This window comes from Schistocerca nitens, chromosome 5, assembly GCF_023898315.1.
Source record: "Schistocerca nitens isolate TAMUIC-IGC-003100 chromosome 5, iqSchNite1.1, whole genome shotgun sequence".
In the NCBI taxonomy this organism is placed as follows: Eukaryota; Metazoa; Arthropoda; class Insecta; order Orthoptera; family Acrididae; genus Schistocerca; species Schistocerca nitens.
Genome location: NC_064618.1, coordinates 851,142,606 through 851,164,234, shown reverse-complemented (window position 1 = coordinate 851,164,234; position 21,629 = coordinate 851,142,606). Strand labels below are relative to the sequence as shown.

The 21,629-nt window shown below is 44.0% G+C and overlaps 1 protein-coding gene across 1 annotated transcript in view; it reads right to left on the bottom strand.

The window, feature by feature from the left end:
* The window catches only part of LOC126260759 (uncharacterized), a 1,547,391-nt gene extending 1,535,409 nt beyond the window's left edge, over positions 1-11,982 (bottom strand). Inside the window, exon 1 of the mRNA XM_049958097.1 lies at positions 11,884-11,982. Within this exon, the coding sequence (XP_049814054.1) occupies positions 11,884-11,954 (71 nt within the window). The 5' untranslated portion in view covers positions 11,955-11,982. The remainder of the gene's footprint in view (positions 1-11,883) is intronic.
* Between the last annotated feature and the right edge of the window lie 9,647 nt (positions 11,983-21,629).

The window sequence follows — 21,629 nt, the reverse complement described above, 5'->3', positions numbered from 1 at the left end:
AGACAATACATTGTCAGTTTCTATCCACTGTCGCAGCAGATGTCATCACATGGCTGCTCGAGTAGCTACAGGAATGCAGTTGTTACCCGCTGATGGAGCACAGGATGTACTAACGTAGAGAGCTGCCTGTAACCAGTCTCCAGATCGAACACTACAGCTACAACAACAAGATAGAAGGAGAAAGGGGTAAAAAACTGCAAGTAACCCATGCGCTATTTGGTGAATCTCAGTCTTGAGCTGGGCACAACAGCCTGTCAGTAACGATCCATAAAGAGAAACAAAAGTATGAGCAACAAGCTAGTGAGGTAGACGCTATAGCAACCACGGAGCAGAGGGCGCGACGTTTGTGAGACAGGCTTCGGTGTAAACATGTTCGCCCGTTTACTCGCAGCAATGCCACACACAGCGCAACAGACTAAACTCCGTCCATGGGCGCAGTTAACGACTGCAGTCGCTATTTCTGGTTATTTCCTGTTTGACTGCTGCGTCAGATCTGAGGGGCTGCACCTCATGATAGACGGGCGCAGAACAACGGGCAGCCACATATCTTTGTCGGCGGGATCTGTTTCGTAGTTTGAAACAGCTGCCGACTGAGGCAGACTGATAAGTCGACAGGAGGTGCAGCATTTGTTCGTACTTACGAACACTGTGTCTCACCAGTGCGTAATATACAGAACACTGGGGAAATTTATGGGTAACATCGTTTAACCGTAAACAGCTGCAGACACGGTGAGTCTCTCGTCCTGTGATCGTGAGACAGCTAAAACCACATTCACATGAAACATCACTGTACGACTGCTTTATTGAACAGGAACTTTCAGGAAACCGATTACTGTTTACAGAGGGAATGTAATTTGCCGAAACAATTATAACTCATCACAAATGACGTGGAACATCGTCCTAAGCCGGCCGCTGTGGGCGAGCGGTACAAGGGGCTTCAGTCCGGAACCGCGCTACTGCTACGGTCGCAGGTTCGAATCCTGCCCCGGGCATGGACGCGTATTGTGTCCTTAGGTTTGTTAGGCTTAAACAGTTGTAAGTCTAGGGGACTGCTGACCTCAGATGTTAAGTCCCATAGTTCTTAGAGCCATTTTCTGAACGTCGTCCAAAACAAATCTCTTTAGGCCATAACAGTTCACGACACTGCGGAATAACACTAATAATGGACAAAACGGACTGGAATATCTTTCACTTTCTCCTTAGAGCTCGAATTTTGCTCCAAGCATACCCATTCACTTAAGGGCGCAGATGGTGCAAACTTGACGTTAAGTGCAGCTGAAAACAAAAATTTCGTTGAGTATGAAGACGCTGTTGACGGATGCAACATATCCATTCAGCAATGAAATATCCGTAACAGCGACACGTTCATTGATTTCAGTAGTTAGAATTTGTAAAATAAATGGTTCAAATGGCTCTGAGCACTATGGGACTCAACATCTGTGGTCATAAGTCCCCTAGAACTTAGAACTACTTAAACCTAACTAACCTTAGGACATCACACACATCCATGCCCGAGGCAGGATTCGAACCTGCGACCGTAGAATTTGTAAATTTGTGGTAAGGTCTTATGGGACCAAACTGCTGAGGGCATCGGTCCCCAGGCTTACACACTTAATATAATTTAAACTAACTTAACGCTATGGACAACACACACACCCATGCCCGAGGGAGGACTCGAACCTCCGACAGGGGCAGCCGCCCGGACCGTGGCAAGGCTATCCCCGCGCGGCAGTGGTTAGAATTTCTTGTAGGAATTTGCTGTCATATAGTACGTTGTTAAAAGGCCTCACCATTTTTATTTTTAATGGCATTCTCGGTTTCTAAGACCTAAAGATGAAAAATTTTATCACATTAATGTATAAACATCAGGATCGGGTTTAGTACTAGGTATGAAGCACAATCAAGACATACAGCGAACTTATTCTTGATTCGTCTCCGTTAATCACAATGGCACAGATGGAGATACGTGACGAAAAGCCATTTCGTTACCTGTCATTTGTTATTGGTCTCGAGGAAGCAAAGCGTCTCAGAAACTAAACCCTGTTGCAACCTATTTGGAGACATTCTATCCTAGGATTTTTGTTATTGATTATGTACTGCCTTTGCACCAATCCCTCTCGTTGTTAATCTCTAAATAGTACCGAACGCCTTTTTACATTAATAATGGTGTAATACTGTTACATACGTCTGTAATTGGCAATTGTTCAGTGTCGAACTGCGTCCTTTCTCCACATTTTCATCTTAGGCTGCAGTTACAGGAGGTCCTTCACGTAAATCGTCATGAACACTAGGACGCCCGCATTACAATTCTGCCATCTATTTTGTAGCTGTTGAAATACAGTCACAACTTCGGATGAATTTCTATTGGCGATGAACCACGAAACTCCAAGAATTTTATGGCGGCGTTGAAGTTAGGTTTATCCGTCTATAAGAAGAAGGTAAAGCGTTATTACGTCAACAACTCGTCCATACAAAGTAATACGCAGACACTGTAATTGCTTTACTGCGCAACATGTGCCAGTGTAACAAATATCGACAGGAGTTTGGTGTCGAGGCCACCTGTATGTCATTTTCTCTTGCTCATCGCATCAGGGAGAAAAGTTAGGCTTAAAATGCGCACTCGTGCTAGTTAGTACGCCTACACACTGTCTTGTTTCCTCGCTTTTATGAAGATACACTACTGGCCATTAAAACTGCTACACCACGAAGATGATGTGCTACAGACGCGAAATTTAACCGACAGGAAGAAGATGCTGTGAAATGCAAATGATTAGCTTTTCAGAGCATTCACACAAGCTTGGCACCGGTGGCGACACCTACAACGTACTGACATGAGGAAAGTTTCCAACCGATTTCTCATACACAAACAGCAGTTGACCCGCGTTGCCTGGTGAAACGTTGTTGTGATGCCTCGTGTAAGGAGGAGAAATGCGTACCATCACGTTTCCGACTTTGATAAAGGTCGGATTGTAGCCTATCACGATTGCGGTTTATCGTATCACGACATTTCTGCTCGCGTTGTTCGAGATACAATGACTGTTAGCAGAATATGGAATCGGTGGGTTCAGGAGGGTAATACGGCACGCCGTGCTGTATTCCAACGGCCTCGTATCACTAGCAATCGAGATGACAGACATCTTATCCGCATGGCTGTAACGGATCGTGCAGCCACGTCTCGATCCCTGAGTCAACAGATGGGGACGTTTGCAAGACAACAACCATGTGCACGAACAGTTCGACGACGTTTGCAGCAGCATGGACTATCAGCTCCGAGACCATGGCTGCGGTTACCCTTGACGCTGCATCACAGACAGGAGCGCCTGCGATGGTGTACTCAACGATGAACCTGAGTGCACGAATGGCAAAACGTCATTTTTTCGGATGAATCCAGGTTCTGTTTACAGCATCATGATGGTCGCAGCCGTGTTTGGCGACATCGCGGTGAACGCACATTGGAAACGTGTATTCGTCACCGCCATACTGGCGTATCACCCGGCGTGATGGTATGGGGTGGCATTGGTTACACGTCTCGGTTACCTCTTGTTCGCATTGACGGCACTTTGAACAGTGGACGTTACATTTCAGATGTGTTATGATCCGTCGCTCTACCGTTTATTCGATCCCTGCGAAACTCTACATTTGAGCAGGATCGTGCACGATCGCATGTTGCAGGTCCTGTACGGGGCTTTATGGATACAGAAAATGTTCGACTGCTGCCCTGGCCAGCACATTCTCCAGATCTCTCACCAATTGAAAACGTCTGCTCAATGGTGGTCGAGCAACTGGCTCGTCACAATACGCCACTCACTACTCTTGATGAAATGTGGTATCGGTTGAAGCTGCATCGGCAGGTGTACCTGTACACGCCATCCAAGCTCTGTTTGACTCAATGCCCAGGCGTATCAAGGCCGTTATTACGGCAAGAGGTGGTTGTTCTGGGTACTGATTTCTCAGTATCTATGCACCCAAACTGCGTGAAAATGTAATCACATGTCAGTTCTAGTATAATATATTTGTCCAATGAATACCCGTTTATCATCTGCATTTCTTCTTGGTGTAGCAATTTTAATGGCCAGTCGTGTACGTGCTTAGGGATCGCGGTTACGCACTTTGATGGATGCAGCATTGAACTTCTGAGTCGCATTATTCTACAAAACAAAATGGCAAACGCAGTTTGAAAGTGAATGTGGACTTCGTTATGCTGTGCGTCTTTAAATCTAAGTAAAGGTCATTAAGTCCTCCGCAGATCTATCCAATATTCAATATTTTCATTTAAAAAGACTGCTGTATTAGCGAGTGAGAGTTTGCTCTTTTAACCTGCGTGTCAGTTGCACCAAAAGTGCGTCGTAAAGCAGCCTTCTTCAGTCTGTAACGCACGCTAAAACGAACTGTTGCAGGCGAAGACCGCGGCTCTCGGGCCAAGAGATTCCCCGCTCGGCTGGGGTCGGTGGAGGGGCGCATTATAAATGCGCGCCTCGCGGGTAAATTTAGGGCGCAGCGCGGTGACGCTCTCAGGTGAGCGGCCACGTGACCAGTGACTTCCACAAGACGAAATAGCCGACATTTCAAAGCAAAACGTAAAACACTCTACTAGGAGGCAAGTGATCAAACAGAATCTTAGAGTTAGGTCCAATTATCTGAAATGTACAATTAAGCTTGAAATTCAATTTCTTTATCACTTTTCCGTGCTGTAAGGTCTGAAATGCTCGTTCTACTTCATTTTTTTTCATCTAATGAAGTTCCGTAGAGAGTAGAATACCCAGTAGTGTAAGAGTGGAAGGTCGAGGCAGTATGGAGGAAGCATCTTGGTGGCTCTTTCGATGCTTCGCGGTGCTACAGCAGCGCTTATGCAACTATATTTGTTGTTTTCTTTTAGCTGTGACTGCAACCGTCAGAGTTATTCGAAACAAATGTCAGCATTTACGATTACATCCGCGGAAATACTTCGTAGTACACGGCGCCTTCCTTATTCCAGCTGACATATAGTTCTACGTTTCGCTGCAGAACAGAAATCTGTGTACTGGAGTTCCCTTTTTCTGTTACTACTCTAAAATTTCCTTCCGTCATTCTGGAAGCCGTGGCTGTCTGATCAGCATAGCTGTCTAAACACACCAGAAGGCGCCACACGGGTGAACAAGGGAGGTCCAACCCATGTGCCTGACTTCCTGTTTACCCGCCTCATCCTGCGTGGATAACTGCGCTAGTTGGTTTATCCAACTGACCTCGTTATTTGCTAACCACATAAGCTCAAAGGTCCAGTGTTATAAAAGCTAGCAGGCACTGATTCGAATTAAAACCAGAGTGAGCAAGTAGCGAGAAAGAAAGCAATGGTGGTTATGGTACAACACTCGTATTCGGGAGTATCGGATTTTAAATCGCCTTGACTTATGTTGTCCGTGGATTCCGTAATTCACGCGAAATACAGTGATAGTCCACCAACAAGCACAGGATCGATATCACTTTCCGGCTTTTTCCTAGTGAACAAGTGCTACGTCTCTAACGAATTTGATATCGATGTGACAATGGACTCGAGCTTGCATTATTTGTAAATAGCAGCAATTCATGAATGACTATTTTGATCTTTTCCGAGTTGTTCCTAGAAATTGTTGTTGTTGTTGTTGTGGTCTTCAGTCCTGAGACTGGTTTGATGCAGCTCTCCATGCTACTCTATCCTGTGCAAGCTTCTTCATCTCCCAGTACCTACTGCAACCTACATCCTTCTGAATCTGCTTAGTGTATTCATCTCTTGGTCTCCCCCTACGATTTTTACCCTCCACGCTGCCCTCCAATACTAAATTGGTGATCCCTTGATGCCTCAGAACATGTCCTACCAACCGATCCCTTCTTCTGGTCAAGTTGTGCCACAAACTCCTCTTCTCCCCAATCCTATTCAGTACCTCCTCATTAGTTATGTGATCTACCCATCTAATCTTCAGCATTCTTCTGTAACGCCACACTTCGAAAGCTTCTATTCTCTTCTTGTCCAAACTATTTACCGTCCATGTTTCACTTCCATACATGGCTACACTCCATACAAATACTTTCAGAAATGACTTCCTGACACTTAAATCTATACTCGATGTTAACAAATTTCTCTTCTTCAGAAACGCTTTCCTTGCCATTGCCAGTCTACATTTTATATCCTCTCTACTTCGACCATCATCAGTTATTTTGCTCCCCAAATAGCAAACTCCTTTACTACTTTAAGTGTCTCATTTCCTAATCTAATACCCTCAACATCACCCGACTTAATTCGACTACATTCCATTATCCTCGTTTTGCTTTTGTTGATATTCATCTTATATCCTCCCTTCAAGACACCATCCATTCCGTTCAACTGCTCTTCCTAGTCCTTTGCTGTCTCTGACAGAATTACAATGTCATCGGCAAACCTCAAAGTTTTTATTTCTTCTCCATGGATTTTAATACCTACTCCGAATTTTTCTTTTGTTTCCTTTACTGCTTGCTCAACATACAGATTGAATAACATCGGGGAGAGGCTACAACCCTGTCTTACTCCCTTCCCAACCACTGCTTCCCTTTCATGTCCCTCGACTCTTATAACTGCCATCTGCTTTCTGTACAAATTGTAAATAGCCTTTCGCTCCCTGTATTTTACCCCTGCCACCTTTAGAATTTGAAAGAGAGTATTCCAGTTAACATTGTCAAAAGCTTTCTCTAAGTCTACAAATGCTAGAAACGTAGGTTTGCCTTTCCTTAATCTTTCTTCTAAGATAAGTCGTAAGGTCAGTATTGCCTCACGTGTTCCAGTATTTCTACGGAATCCAAACTGATCTTCCCCGAGGTCGGCTTCTACCAGTTTTTCCATTCGTCTGTAAAGAATTCGCGTTAGTATTTTGCAGCTGTGACTTTTTAAACTGATAGTTCGGTAATTTTCACATCTGTCAACACCTGCTTTCTTTGGGATTGGAATTATTATATTCTTCTTGAAGTCTGAGGGTATTTCGCCTGTTTCATACATCTTGCTCACCAGACGGTAGAGTTTTGTCAGGACTGGCTCTCCCAAGGCCGCCAGTAGTTCCAATGGAATGTTGTCTACTCCGGGGGCCTTGTTTCGATTCAGGTCTTTCAGTGCTCTGTCAAACTCTTCACGCAGTATCGTATCTCCCATTTCATCTTCATCTACATCCTCTTCCATTTCCATAATATTGTCATCAAGTACATCGCCCTTGTATAGACCCTCTATATACTCCTTCCACCTTTCTGCTTTCCCTTCTTTGCTTAGAACTGGGTTTCCATCTGAGCTCTTGATGTTCATACAAGTGGTTCTCTTATCTCCAAAGGTCTCTTTAATTTTCCTGTAGGCTGTATCTATCTTACCCCAAGTAAGATAAGCCTCTACATCCTTACATTTGTCCTCTAGCCATCCCTGCTTAGCCATTTTGCACTTCCTGTCGATCTCATTTTTGAGACGTTTGTATTCCTTTTTGCCTGCTTCATTTACTGCATTTTTATATTTTCTCCTTTCATCAATTAAATTCAATATTTCTTCTGTTACCCAAGGATTTCTAATAGCCCTCGTCTTTTTACCTACTTGATCGTCTGCTGCCTTCACTACTTCATCCCTCAAAGCTACCCATTCTTCTTCTACTGTATTTCTTTCCCCCATTGCTGTCAATTGTTCCCTTATGCTCTCCCTGAAACTCTGTACAACCTCTGGTTCTTTCAGTTTATCCAGGTCCCATCTCCTTAAATTCCCACCTTTTTGCAGTTTCTTCAGTTTTAATCTACAGGTCATAACAAATAGATTGTGGTCAGAGTCCACATCTGCCCCTGGAAATGTCTTACAATTTAAAACCTGGTTCCTAAATCCCTGTCTTACTATTATATAATCTATCTGATACCTTTTAGTATCTCCAGGGTTCTTCCATGTATACAACCTTCTTTCATGATTCTTAAACCAAGTGTTAGCTACGATTAAGTTGTGCTCTGTGCAAAATTCTACCAGGCGGCTTCCTCTTTCATTTCTTCCCCCCAATCCATATTCACCTACTACGTTTCCTTCTCTCCCTTTTCCTACACTCGAATTCCAGTCACCCATGACTATTAAATTTTCGTCTCCCTTCACTATCTGAATAATTTCTTTTATTTCGTCATACATTTCTTCAATTTCTTCGTCATCTGCAGAGCTAGTTGGCATATAAACTTGTAGTACTGTAGTAGGTGTGGGCTTCGTATCTATCTTGGCCACAATAATGCGTTCACTGTGCTGTTTGTAGTAGCTTACCCTCATTCCTATTTTCCTATTCATTATTAAACCTACTCCTGCATTACCCCTATTTGACTTTGTGTTTATAACCCTGTAGTCACCTGACCAGAAGTCTTGTTCCTCCTGCCACCGAACTTCACTAATTCCCACTATATCTAATTTTAACTTATCCATTTCCCTTTTCAAATTTTCTAACCCACCTGCCCGATTAAGGGACCTGACATTCCACGCTCCGATCCGTAGAACGCCAGTTTTCTTTCTCCTGATAACGACATCCTCTTGAGTAGTCCCCGCCCGGAGATCCGAATGGGGGACTATTTTACCTCCGGAATATTTTACCCAAGAGGGCGCCATCATCATTTAATCATAAAGCTGCATGCCCTCGGGAAAAATTACGGCCGTAGTTTCCCCTTGCTTTCAGCCGTTCGCAGTACCAGCACAGCAGGGCCGGTTTGGTTATTGTTACAAGGCCAGATCAGTCAATCATCCAGACTGTTGCCCTTGCAACTACTGAAAAGGCTGCTGCCCCTCTTCAGGAACCACACGTTTGTCTGGCCTCTCAACAGATACCCCTCCGTTGTGGTTGCACCTACGGTACGGCTATCTGTATCGCTGAGGCACGCAAGCCTCCCCGCCAACGGCAAGGTCCATGGTTCATGGGGGGGGGGTCCTAGAAATTAGGGTATGGAATTTTTTTATGATGACGACGTAGGATGGAGACTCTAGAAGACTCAAGGGACACCCGATGTTTGTCAAGTGTTGTAGACCATTTGTTGGTGCTGCTTTTAACCTTCTTCTTGCCTGTCATTTCCAGACTAAACGACTATAACACAAACGTGGTAGTTCACTTTCTAATCTCTCATTAAATGCACACTCAGGGTACAGATTTATCTCTTATAATCCACACACCAACGTCGATAGAAACCATTGGCAAGTTGCCTACTCAAGTGTGCTTTTTTGATTACAAGTTCATTCCAATGTCCTAAATAAAAGATTAGAGGGAAAACAACATTCGCTTTCTATGCTGAATTGTGAAACATCGAGCACAGTTTATACCACTTTCAGGACTTACACTCGTGTTACCTACGACATCTTCAAACTAAGACCTACTGTAAGGTCAAAAACAGCATCAAGCAAATAAGCTCATAATCTGATTATACACTTGCAAGGTTTTCTAATTTTAGTGTATTAAAATGACTCTTTTAAACAAGCGACAGTCAAAATCTGTCACCAGTTTCGTTTACATTAAAGTCTCCGCTGACTTACCTAAGTGGCGTCGCTTACTAAAATACATTGAAATTTTAATTTGAACGAATGAGAAGAGGAAACGTTTAGATCTTTCCTTGTATTACTGAAAAACCAAGCGAGAAAGTTACAAATGAACGTCATAAATCCATTGTTTTGATAAGTCCCTCTCTTTCACCTGTTGCACTAAAGCAGGACAGTAAATAGAACGACATTTTCACAGCACGAAACACAGATAGTCTATGTTCTCATTCCGACATAACACCCACATCCATTTCAAGTTATATGACTTTGCATTCCCGTTATAAACGCTTTTGTTGATGTGTCATTCAAGGAAGAATCTCTGATTTCCAGTAAACTGAATCGATGTCATAACTGTCAACATAGTATGAAGGTCATGCGGAAACTACAGATACAAAGCGCAGAAAATATTTCAAGTATTAACTTTCTACGTTTCTCCGCCGTACAATGAGACATCCACATTCTTTCGGTTTGACACTGCACTGCATTAAACTGTCTCGATTTTTTCCCGAAGGACAGGAGGCACTATCTTGCGTATTTTTGAGCCTTCGTTCAGTGCTTCCAGGTCAAAACACTTGCCGTGTTGCCAGCCAGTATATCGGTGCCGCTTTACGGCAATATGTTGCCGACAGTTCGAAGCACTGTTTGTTAACCGCATTGACGGTTTACCACCTGTCGATCTTCAAGTTTCTGAGCCACTTAATTTGTACCTACAGATGACCTGTCCCGCCTCTTTTCATTGCATCGCTTCTCCATCTTGAAATTTATCGCACAATTTTTCCATTCATTACATTTGTAGTTAAAACAGAAAGAAATTGGTAATTAACTGAAACAGCTACTTAGCACCCCGCATGCAGAAAACGAATTACAGAACGAATTTCACACATTGCATGCAGGCTACTGAATCGTCACTGGCTGTAGAAGTTACTCTTCGAACATCACAGTGCCCCAACTGAGACTCGGACAGTTTCAGTACGTGATAAAAACAACGGAATAAAGAGTAGTGACAAGAAATAGGAAAAAAGAAATTGTTCCCTCATTATGGAAACTGAACTTTTACTTTCCGAATAGCCGTCATGATTCATGTACATCTACACTTCGAGCGTGTATATACTGCAAATTACACTGCGCAGGATACACTCCACCAATTAAGGATTTTCTTTCCTATTCCATTGGTGCACTGACAAGGAGACCACACGGCAATTGGATGGTTGTACTTTTTCTTTTCTTTTCAGAACGCAAATATGAGTCGCCAAAAGCCGTTCGATACATCTCTCAAAAATTCTGGCAACAATTGACTTCGAAGTTTTCCAAGCGTCTTTAATACCCGAAAGCAGGGTGGTTTACTGCACTGGAGGCATAGCTCCGTGGTAGAATGTTCATTCGCCTCGTGGAGAGCGACGGTTCGATTCCTGACGGTGGTAAATTTTTTTAAAAAAAGTGGATGTACCATGAGTATTTTCGAGAAGCGTAAAACGGGATGAAAAAATTAAGTTCGTAGTTTTCTTTAAGTTTAAAACACCTTTATTAACAATCTTTTATCAAATATCGGTAATTCAGAATTTATATTTGCAATTAAACTTTATGTGCGATACATAATCAAGAATAAGAAGACGTGCGTTATTCATAAAAATGACACTTATATACGTTAATTAGCAGATATTTCATCAATTTTGTATTTAAATGACATAGGTATTCGAACTGAACAGAAAAAAACGAAAAAATGACTGAAACGAGACTCGAACCAGCGATCCAGCAAATACCTGTCTCAAGCACTATCGAATTCTTTTACACCTTCACGTATTTTGCAATTCATGGAAATGCTCGTAGAACATGCACTTGTTTTTAAAAATGTCATCGGCCGGGAATTAAAGCCAGGCCACTCACGGGGCAGGTGAAGATCTGCTACAGAGCCACACTGGATGTCGAAATTTGGACCCTATCTTAAGGTATTAAAGACGCTCAGAAAACGTCAAAGTCGTTTTTGCTCGAGAATTTTTGAGAATTGCATCCGTTCTAAAATTCACATATAAAAATATAAAAAAAAATTCATAAATCCGACTGCTGTGTTGTCTGCTCGTGAGCGAGGAAAAATCTCTCTATAAGCACCCGCTTCTCTCCCATCTTGTACTCGCGATCCCCACGTCAGATGTACGTCGGTGACAGCATCACAGTTGCGCTGTCTTCTTCAAATAGAAGTGCGCCAAGTTTACCCAACTGGCCGTCGGGAGCACTACGTCTGTTTCTTCCACGGATTCCCATCTCTGTCCCGACGGCCTACACCAACCTGTTGCGATCTATAAGAGCATTTGTGAATTCGCTAACACAACAGTCACCAGAAGCGGAACAGTGTAAGAGACCGCCGGAGGGCGCGGCGGCTCGCTCACCCGATGGACGCCTGCGAGGAGGCGGCGCCGGCGCCGGCGTGCTTGTCCGCCTTGCAGCACTGGCTCCCCATGGCGGCGCGACGCGTCCAGCCGCGCTGCCGCCCCGCGCACCACTGCCGCCGCGACGCCGCCGCCGACGCCGCCGCGTCACGCCCCAGCGTCCGATATAGCCGCGCGTGACGTCGCCGAATGTCGGCGCCCGCCTTGCCCCAGGCGGCGGCGCCGCAACCCGCCACTGCGTGCCAACTGCGGGGGCCGTGCGATCCCCCTCGATTCCACGGGGCCCACACGGACCTGAGTGACCGGCGTCTGAAGATCTGGTGTGGACGGCTTACACTCCTGCAGTCTCGAAACGTCGGGGTCAGAGAGTGCGCGCAATGTAACCCCGGCGTAAAGTCTTACCCGCGACATTTTGGCAAGCCCAATCGGGGTCGTAATCCTCCACGCATTATGCAATATGTTGTATCCGATACTGGCAAAGAAAGCTGGCTACACTGTGTTCAGAGGGGGAGGGAAGGATAAGTTGAAGGTGAGGCGCTGAATGGAAGGCCTCCAAGACCTTGTATGACTATCATCAGTCAGTTGGTCACTTGTTGACATTACTCCTTTCAGCCGGCGTGCGACATCGGATCCTTGCAGGTTCATCCGTTTCTGCCGATTTTGAGCTTCCCATTGCCAGTTCAACCCGACTGCCTATCTGAAGTCTCTGCTCGACCTGTGCGGCGGCCTTGTCCTTGGTGTCCTTTGGCAAACAGGACTTAAGTCTAGTATTTGTTTGACCACCTGCCATTCTTTTCTCTGGCGACCTGACGAGCCCAATGCCATTTCAAGGTATTCATTACGTCACCGATCTTTGTTACTTAATATAAAAAAATGGTTCTAATTGCTCTAAGCACTATGGGACTTAAGATCTGAGGTCATCAGTCGCCTAGACTTAGATTTTTGGACAACATGGTTGTGGAGATGAAGCAGTGATTAGTATGATTAATCATTTATTCAAGGACAGTCTTAATCGCATTTATTATTATTATCATCTTAGACTTAGACATAGAACTACTTAAACCTAACTAACCTAAGGACACCACGCACATCCATGCCCGAGGCAGGATTCGAACCTGCGACCGAAGCAGCTGCGAGGTTCCGGACTGAAGTGCCTAGAACCACTCGGCCACAGCGGCCGGCTGTCTAATATTAAATGCTTTCTTTCTGCCTTTCTTTGTGTAGCGCAACCATGATCCTTCCATTCCTCTTTGAGTTACTATTAGTTTTCTAACAATGAATTCATTTAATATCCATGTCTCACAGCCGTAAGTTATTACTGACAGTTCACATTGGTCAAAACCTGTTTTCTTCAGCTCGGCCGACATCTTGGACTTGAAAACTGATGTTTATCTTCCACAATCTTGCCGGCCTAATTCAATACGTCGAAATATTTCTGGTTTTAGGTCTCCTTTCACATCTACAAGATGATCCAGATAGACATATTCTGTGACCTTTTGCAGCTCCATACTTCCAACAGATATAGGAAGGGCTTATTTCAATAGTGGTACAAATCCATTTCTGTTCATTCTGAGATACAGAATCCTAAAGTTAAATGAGCGCTGAAAAACCTGCACTTCAGATACCAGAAATATTCAAGCATATGGCTTCTTGCTAGAGATGAACCTTTCTTTCTGTTTGTTTGGACCATTAATTTCAGAAGCATTATAGACAGAAAAGTGGAGGTAATGGACTTGTAGCACTATTGAAATAAGCCCTTCATATTTCCATCCGGTGTCCATTCATTCATCACTATCTTGGTTTTATCATAGTTCATTTTCAAAACAACTTCAGAGCAGACTAACACAAGTTCGCTAACCAGCATCTGAAGTTCTTCTATGCTTGCATGTAGAATAGTATCATCAACAAATCTCAGGTTATTTACTCTCTTTCCCAGACTTTGGATTCCCTTTGTTTTCCAATCCTACTTAGAGATTGCTTTTTCTAGGACTGCAAAAAATAATTTTGTTTTACACCCTTTTACGCGGGAAAATCATTGGTTTCTTTAACTACATTCACAAACACTGGGGAGGTTTTGTATGTGTCTCATAAGACTTTAATACAGGCATTTTCTGTTCCTTGGTTTGTTAGAGCCTCAAACACAGCTGCGTGACTCATCGAATCAAATGCCTTTTCAGAATCTATTAAGACAAGGCAACGAGGCACATGGTACTGATTTGTTGTACTAATAGTACTGTGAAGGATATGGTCATTTGTACCAAACACTGCGTGGAACACGGCTTGCTCAGTGGGTTGAGCCAGGTGAAGTGTAGTGTTCAATCTGACAGTCAAAATTCTAGTAAAATCTTTGTACATTACTGACATAAGACGGCAAGGTGATAGTTCTTTATATCTTTAGTTCTACGAGGGTTGCTGCACTGCATTTTTTTTCAACAATTCTTTATTGACCATAATGAGATTTATACACACGAAAGAATGGTGTTTTACCTACAGACCCGATTTTACGACGTAGTCTCCATCCCATTCTTCCAGCGTGAAACAAGAGAGTGTATTCTCTGTCGGTACCAACCTGTGCGAATCACCTCCTCGGCGTCCTCAAAATGTCTTCCACGAATGGCATCCTTTAATGGCCCAAACAAGTAGAAGCTCGCTGCAACATGTCAGGTGTGACAGCCGTACATGGTCTCCCCGACCGCTGCAAATTGTCGAGCTCCGCCGAACCGCCTTCTGGAGACCTCACCCGCCGTGCCCAGCGACTAACTGTACTTCCGTCGACAGCAGATGCTCCACAGACTTTGCACAAGCGTTTGTGTATACCGTATTTACTCGAATATAAGCCGCACTCGAATCTAAGCCGCACCTGAAAAATGAGCCTCGAAATCAAGGAAAAAAAAAATTCCCGAATCTAAGCCGCACCTGAAATTTGAGACTCGAAATTCAAGGGGATAGAAGAGGTTTAGGGCGCACCTCCAAATCGAAACAAAGTTGGTCCATTGTAATATGAGACACAATTTAGGTCGAATGAATGACGATACAGCTACAGTAGTTTGGTTCGAGTCGTAAGCTTAGCAGTTAAGCTTTACCAGGTAGCCATTGCTATGCGTCAGGCGCTCCGTCCGTATTTATACGGGTACTCTTCCTTTTTCACGTGCTTCGTCTGGTTTGAATCTGTGGTGTCACCGCCAGACACCACACTTGCTAGGTGGTAGCTTAAATCGGCCGCGGTCCATTAGTACATGTCGGACCCGCGAGTCGCCACTGTCAGGATCGCAGACCGAGCGCCACCACAAGGCAGGTCTCGAGAGACGTACTAGCACTCGCCCCAGTTGTACGACGAGATTGCTAGCGACTACACGTACGAAGCCTTTCTCTCAATTGCCGAGACAGTTAGAATAGCCTTCAGCTAAGTCCATGGCTACGACCTAGCAAGGCGCCATTAGTTACTTCATGAATCTAAAGAGTCTCACTTGTATCATCAAGAATGCTGTATACCAAAGGACGATATAAAAGTTAAGTGTTCTAGTAGCTACGTTCTTTTCTTTATCACATTCATCACGTATCCTGTTCCAGACTTAACGCCAGACGGCGTGAGTTGACGCGTGCCCTTTCGGCTACTTCACTGTGGACTGGCTGCCTTAACAGTCCACTACAGAATCTATTGCTTATTTTGCTTCGATCTGATAAGTGCCGTTTTCTTTGTTATAGGTGTTTACGTCACTCTAAGCTGAAAATACATTACTGTACTGTGTCATGCATTGTTTGTCGCATTCTGATAGTGCGTGTTTACGGACTGTCGCCGCTCGCCGCATGGCTTGCTTTTGTGCGCGCTGCTGCCGCTAACAATAAAAAAAAAAAAAAAAAGGAGAGAGAAATCGTCTCATTAGCGAAACAATGGCAAGAGACTGCTATTTGTTGTTACTTACACTGCTGTTTCTTTGATAATGATCAACAAGAACCAAATAATAGACTGCGTATGATAGGACATGTTCTGAAAGAGAGTTTAGCGAAAATTTTTCTCCGTTTGAAAATCTTTGCGGCCGCTTCTTTAGTACATCCAATTCTGCACAGAAATTAGTGTCATCTTAGATTTGAAAATCTAGTCAGTTGCCGTGCTTCATTTCTGACTGCCCACTCTAGTTTCGTAGTTTATTAGGCAGGCAAGATTTAAATGAGATAGCAGCAAACACAAAAGAAAACATGGCAAAATGTTTATATTCGTATTATTCTTATGGTGAAGAGAATACTGCATGTGATCACAATTCATAAAAGTTCCTATTAGCAACAATCTCTTGTCACAGATAGGAAAAATCTCAGAACGTAGAGTTGGCCATATTGACAAACATCCCAAACAGTCTTGCCAGTCGGATTTTCGTAGTACATTGAAATTCTGCTACATTCGAAGATGAACAATACGGAGTTTGTATTTACTTCGTTGGATAATGTATGAAAATGCAGTGGTCGAAACTCGGGGCGGAGAAAAAAGCTCGTCTTCCACATTTTAAAAAAAAATGATTTACTGACGCAGAGGTTTTGGCGCCAGTATTTATCTTTGTGCCTACAAACCATGCCTGTGTAGCGCTACATATATTCGACAGCAGAAGTTCGTTGTGGCGGCAGCTACCAACATTTTTCAGAACTCCCGCTTGCTTTGCACTCGATTCTAAGCCGCAGGCGGTTTTTTGGATTACAAAAACCGGAAAAAAAGTGCGGCTTAGATTCGAGTAAATACGGTATTCCCCACAGTTTCTTTCTCTGCAGCGAGAGATTCCATGACGGCACGTTGCTTGTAACGTACATCACCTACAGACGCCATTTTGAAACTGTCCTGCAGCTGCGCTACCTGTCGGAAGTGACGGAAACTTGGCGCGCTCGCTCAAGAGACTTCAAATAATACATACGCAACGTTTCGCATTCGTAAACAATGTTTTTGGCTGAGAAAAAAAAATGCTGTCTATTACTTTCTAGGGCAACCCTCGTACTTTCTTATATATCAGGATTAATTTGGCTTTATTGCAATCCTTTGCTAATTTTACGTTGTGTAAACAACTTGAAAATATTTTAGCTACATGCTTTATAGATTGTATTTTAGTAGGTTATTGTCAGAGTTGCCACCAAACTAATTCATTCTACGACATCTGCACAATACGGATTTGAAAGACAATAACTGTCAGTTTATGGTGCTACTCTGGAAGATAGGCCGGGCAGCTCATAAAACCACTGCGTGTGCAAGTTGCGCGCTGCAGTACGTCACCTATGACACGCCGGTGACAGCTGCACCGCAGAACAAGTAAGCACTTCTCTCTGCAGGAGCGTGGCTGCGCCAGCGGTTGCGAGCACAAACAGACGCGGCGGGCTTGACCCACGCAGCCGCTACCCTAGGAGACGTAGCCGTCCGTGGATCTGTCCTGCGCCAGAGACGGCCTGTGCGCCTTACCGATTAAAGTTCATCACGTCGTAAGAAAAGCAGCTTAGTCGGGACTCTGAACTACCGAACGAACCGAAAGACGTCTCTGCTGTCTTCGCACTCTGTTCAGTGCACTGTGGCCTACTGTAGCGGTAATATACCAAGGGGATATCGGAGCTATGCGTCGAAAGAGTTTCGCAAGTTTTCAAACACCCGCGAGCTGTATTAAATCGATCCACTAAACTACTCGTTACCAGTGGAACACTGTTTGTGGTAAAACTTCCTATGATGTACACGGTTTGAAGCATCACCTTTTTTGTGTGCATGAGTAGCACCAGGCCTGTGGATGAATGGAATTGTGCCGAGACTGTGAATGTAAACTAGATGATAAAAACAGCAACCTGGGGTTACTGTAGAGACCGAGACTTTGAGGTTAGTCAGTGCAACACTTAAAAAAATTTTGTACCTAAACTCGAAAGAAAACTGTCTCCTGATTTCTAACCCAACATGCTACAGGAACGATAAGGGCAAGCAAATGAAAAGGAAACAGATGGAAATAGGCAAGTAAACTGTTCATTATTCCAAAAGTAATCGCCATAACTGTTAACACATTTATCCCACTGTGTAACAAGACGGTCAGCACCCTTGTGGAAAAGTGTTTGCAGTTGCCTTCGGAACCGTGAAAGTACCCATATATGGATCTTTTCACCGAAGCAAATCGACGGCCACGAATGACTTTCTTGAGGGCTCCAAAAATATGGAAATCGCATGGGGAATGAGGGACTACATAGAAGATGTGTAAGGGCTTCCGAGCGAAACTTTTGAAGCGTCCTCGAACTAACCTTGGCAACACGGTGGTCCCTCCCATACGGGATAAATCGATTGACAGTTATGGTGATTACTTTAGAAATAATGAACAGTTTACTTCCTTTGTTTCCACCCGTCTCATTTTCACTTGACTTCCCCTTATATTATGTAATTATATAATGTACATATAATAATTATATAACAATATAATTATAATAAATAGACCTTCAAAGCAGATTTCTTGCAAAACACTCGTGCATGTAGGAATACACTACAGACCTCTACTGTCGTACCCATAGTGAAGGCGATGACCAGATTAGTTAATGCGGAAGAGTAGGAAAAACAATCGCGTAATGTTCGGATACAGCATTAGTATTCTACTGCTTGACACAGTCACGTCGTTTAAATATCTGGGCGTAACGTTGCAAAGCGATACGAAATATAACGAGCATGTGAGGATTGTGGTAGGAAAGGCTAATGGTCGACTTCGGTGTACTGGAAGAATTTATGGACAGTGTGGTTCATCTGTGAAGGAGACCACGCCACATGTAGGTCGCTAGTGCGACCAATTCTTGATTGAACCGTGATTTATCTTCAAAGAATATTCTTAAAATTTTATTTTATTTACTAGCGATTCATCAAGAACATTAACACATTTAATCACATTCTGTGAGCGTGGAAGTAGTTGCCAGAGAGTAACTGATGAAATCGTACTCAGCATGCTTTTAACAAATGGAAATTTTATTCCTAAAAGCGTTTTTGTCTTGTGAATTTAAAGAAACAGATTTAAAATTATAAGCAGAAAGCAACCTCTAAATATCAAGTCACAATTTATTCATAGGTAGAAAGAAACAAATTTTCGGGTGTATGAGCTTTCGGGCTGAGCTTCCCGGTCCCTTTTGGTACGGCCGTAGTCACGACCGCCCACAAAAACCTCTGAAAGATTACACTGGTGCAAATCTGGAACACACCAGATTACCTTAAAGTAAAAGTTTTAACAATTCACACAAGAACACAAACTATGCACCCCGTAGGAGGGATGTAAATGGTACAAAACACTAAAATTAAAAGATTAACTTGCCACCGAAGGTGCAACTTGATTTTAACTTTTAAGAAAAGTCTTACGATGGAAGGGCGGCAACTTTATATACTAAAATGACCATTTAAATAAAAGCCCATGAAATGCAGTCTCACATAAAATTATACAAGGTTGGCCAAATTTGCTCTACAGTACATACATACCGCCTCTCAAGATGATAGGCAAGATAAAAACATATTTCAGGAATTAGGCCGTTACACTCCAAGCAATGAATACTTCTACAGCTGTACTCACCTGAAGATGGCCAAAAGACTTTGGACCGAAATATCGTGGCAAGATGTTACTGGCTTACGGCAGTTCTCCCGTGTTTTTATGGAACAATCAGTACGCCGGGAAAATTTCAAACATCACAATGAATTCGTTAACACACCGAATCCGACAAACATGACAGAGGCAGCTACCAACGTACGGCAGATTGATAGGGACATTTCCGAACAACCCGAACCGCAGGCTGCTCTAACGTGCCCCTACTCCACCAGGGAAAAACGGACCACCGAATTCATGCTTCAACGAACGCAGGAAGGCGCGCCGATCTCCCGTCTCACGGCGTCGCAGCTCGCACCGGCCAGACAGATGTCGTGGGTTGGCTCCTGTTGCTCTCGTGTCGACCGCGAAGTCACTACCCCTCGCTATACGCCGCGGCCCACTGGACTCACGTGGCGACCTCACATGCGCCGACGCTCAAGACGGACAAGTCATCTTGTGTCTCAGTGCGCGACCGATCAACAGATCGATCCAACCGCCAATGACCATTGCCTGAGCAAACTCGAGCAGACTGGCGGCCTAACGCGCAGACTCAGATGCAGGAACTGCCCCACCGGGCGACCATTCGCTGAGTTCTCTTACTGGCGGAGTGGAAAGACTCTCATTTTGCCGGCTTTGAAGTTTGATCCGAACGACACACATACTAGGTCACCAAACGACAGACAGACACTAACTGCCTAACAAATGCGGACGAGAGACTGACCCAGACTGACCGACTGGCGAGCTCATAGCGCCCCTTAAATGCACGTGAACAGGCGACCTTTCCCCTTTCCCACCAGAGGGAGACACCAAAGCTGCGATTGCCACAGCGGCGCCACCGCCAGAAACGGAGGGCGACTGCTTCACACTACGCGCTGCGGCGCCCTCTTCAAAACAGCAATTTTTACCATGGCTCATTGAGTACTGCTCTGTAGTGTTGGGATCCACACCAGGTCGGACTGAAAGAAGACGTTGAAGCAATTCATAAGCGATCTGGTGGATTTGTTACTGGTAGGTTCGATCAGCATGCAAGTGTTATGGATATGCTTCGGGAGCTCAAGTGAGAATCCCTGGACAGCAAAAAACATTCATTTCGAAGAACACTACTAAGAAAGTTTAGAGAACCGGCATCTGAAGCTGACTGCAGAACGATTCTACTGCCGCCAACATACATTTTGCGTAGGGAACGCGAAGATAAGATACGAGAAAGTAGGGCTCGTAGGGAGGGGTACAGACAGTCGTTTTTCCCTCGCTCTATCTGCGAGTGGAACAGGAAAGGAAACTACTACTTGTGGTGCAGGGTACCCTCCACCACGCACCTTACGGTGGCTTGCGAAGTAGGTATGTAGATGTAGATGCATCATAGGGTACACAAAAACATTTAAGCATCCATTTTCACCTCGCACTGTGAAAACAAGTTATAGGAGGAGGCCTAATATGTGCTACAGTGGGACGTACCCTCTTCCACGAACTTCATAGCGGTTTGCAGAGTATGGATACCGAAGGCGCTGTAATAAATGTATATTGCTGCCATCGAAATGATCCTGTTGCTTCTATTTTGTCTTTGTCTTGTCCCGATCATCGAACTGACTTATTCTGTTTTACGTGGACTACATACCATGTTGCAATTTATTCGCCAAAGGTGAAAGAAGCAATTATTAAATAAAATAAATTCATTCTACCAGTGCAGGCTTGAGCCTCAGAACTTTTGAATCGATAGTTTATAAATTTTCGACTGAGCCACCGAGCCTGACAGAAACTATGGACTAAACGTCGAGTCAGTTACTAGTGGAAAATTTATTTTTACCTTTCATAAAATTCATACGAGGTGTGGCTAGAAAAAAACCGGACTAGTACTGGTGAAACAATAAAACGAATGCAATAAGGCTGAAAGTCGCGTGGCCTGTCACGTGACTCTCGCTCCGCCTACTGCTCGAGTTTCATCTGCCTCCTGCACTCAGTCTGCCCGTGGCGTCTGTTTTAAGTAGTTGACGTTTTGTCTGTGCGTCGGAAAATGTTGAGTGTACAGAAAGAACAGAGTGTTAACATCAAATTTTGTTTCAAACTAGGAAAATCTGCAAGTGAAACGTTTGTAATGTTACAACAAGTGTACGGCGATGATTGTTTATCGCGAACACAAGTGTTTGAGTGGTTTAAACGATTTAAAGATGGCCGCGAAGACACCAGTGATGA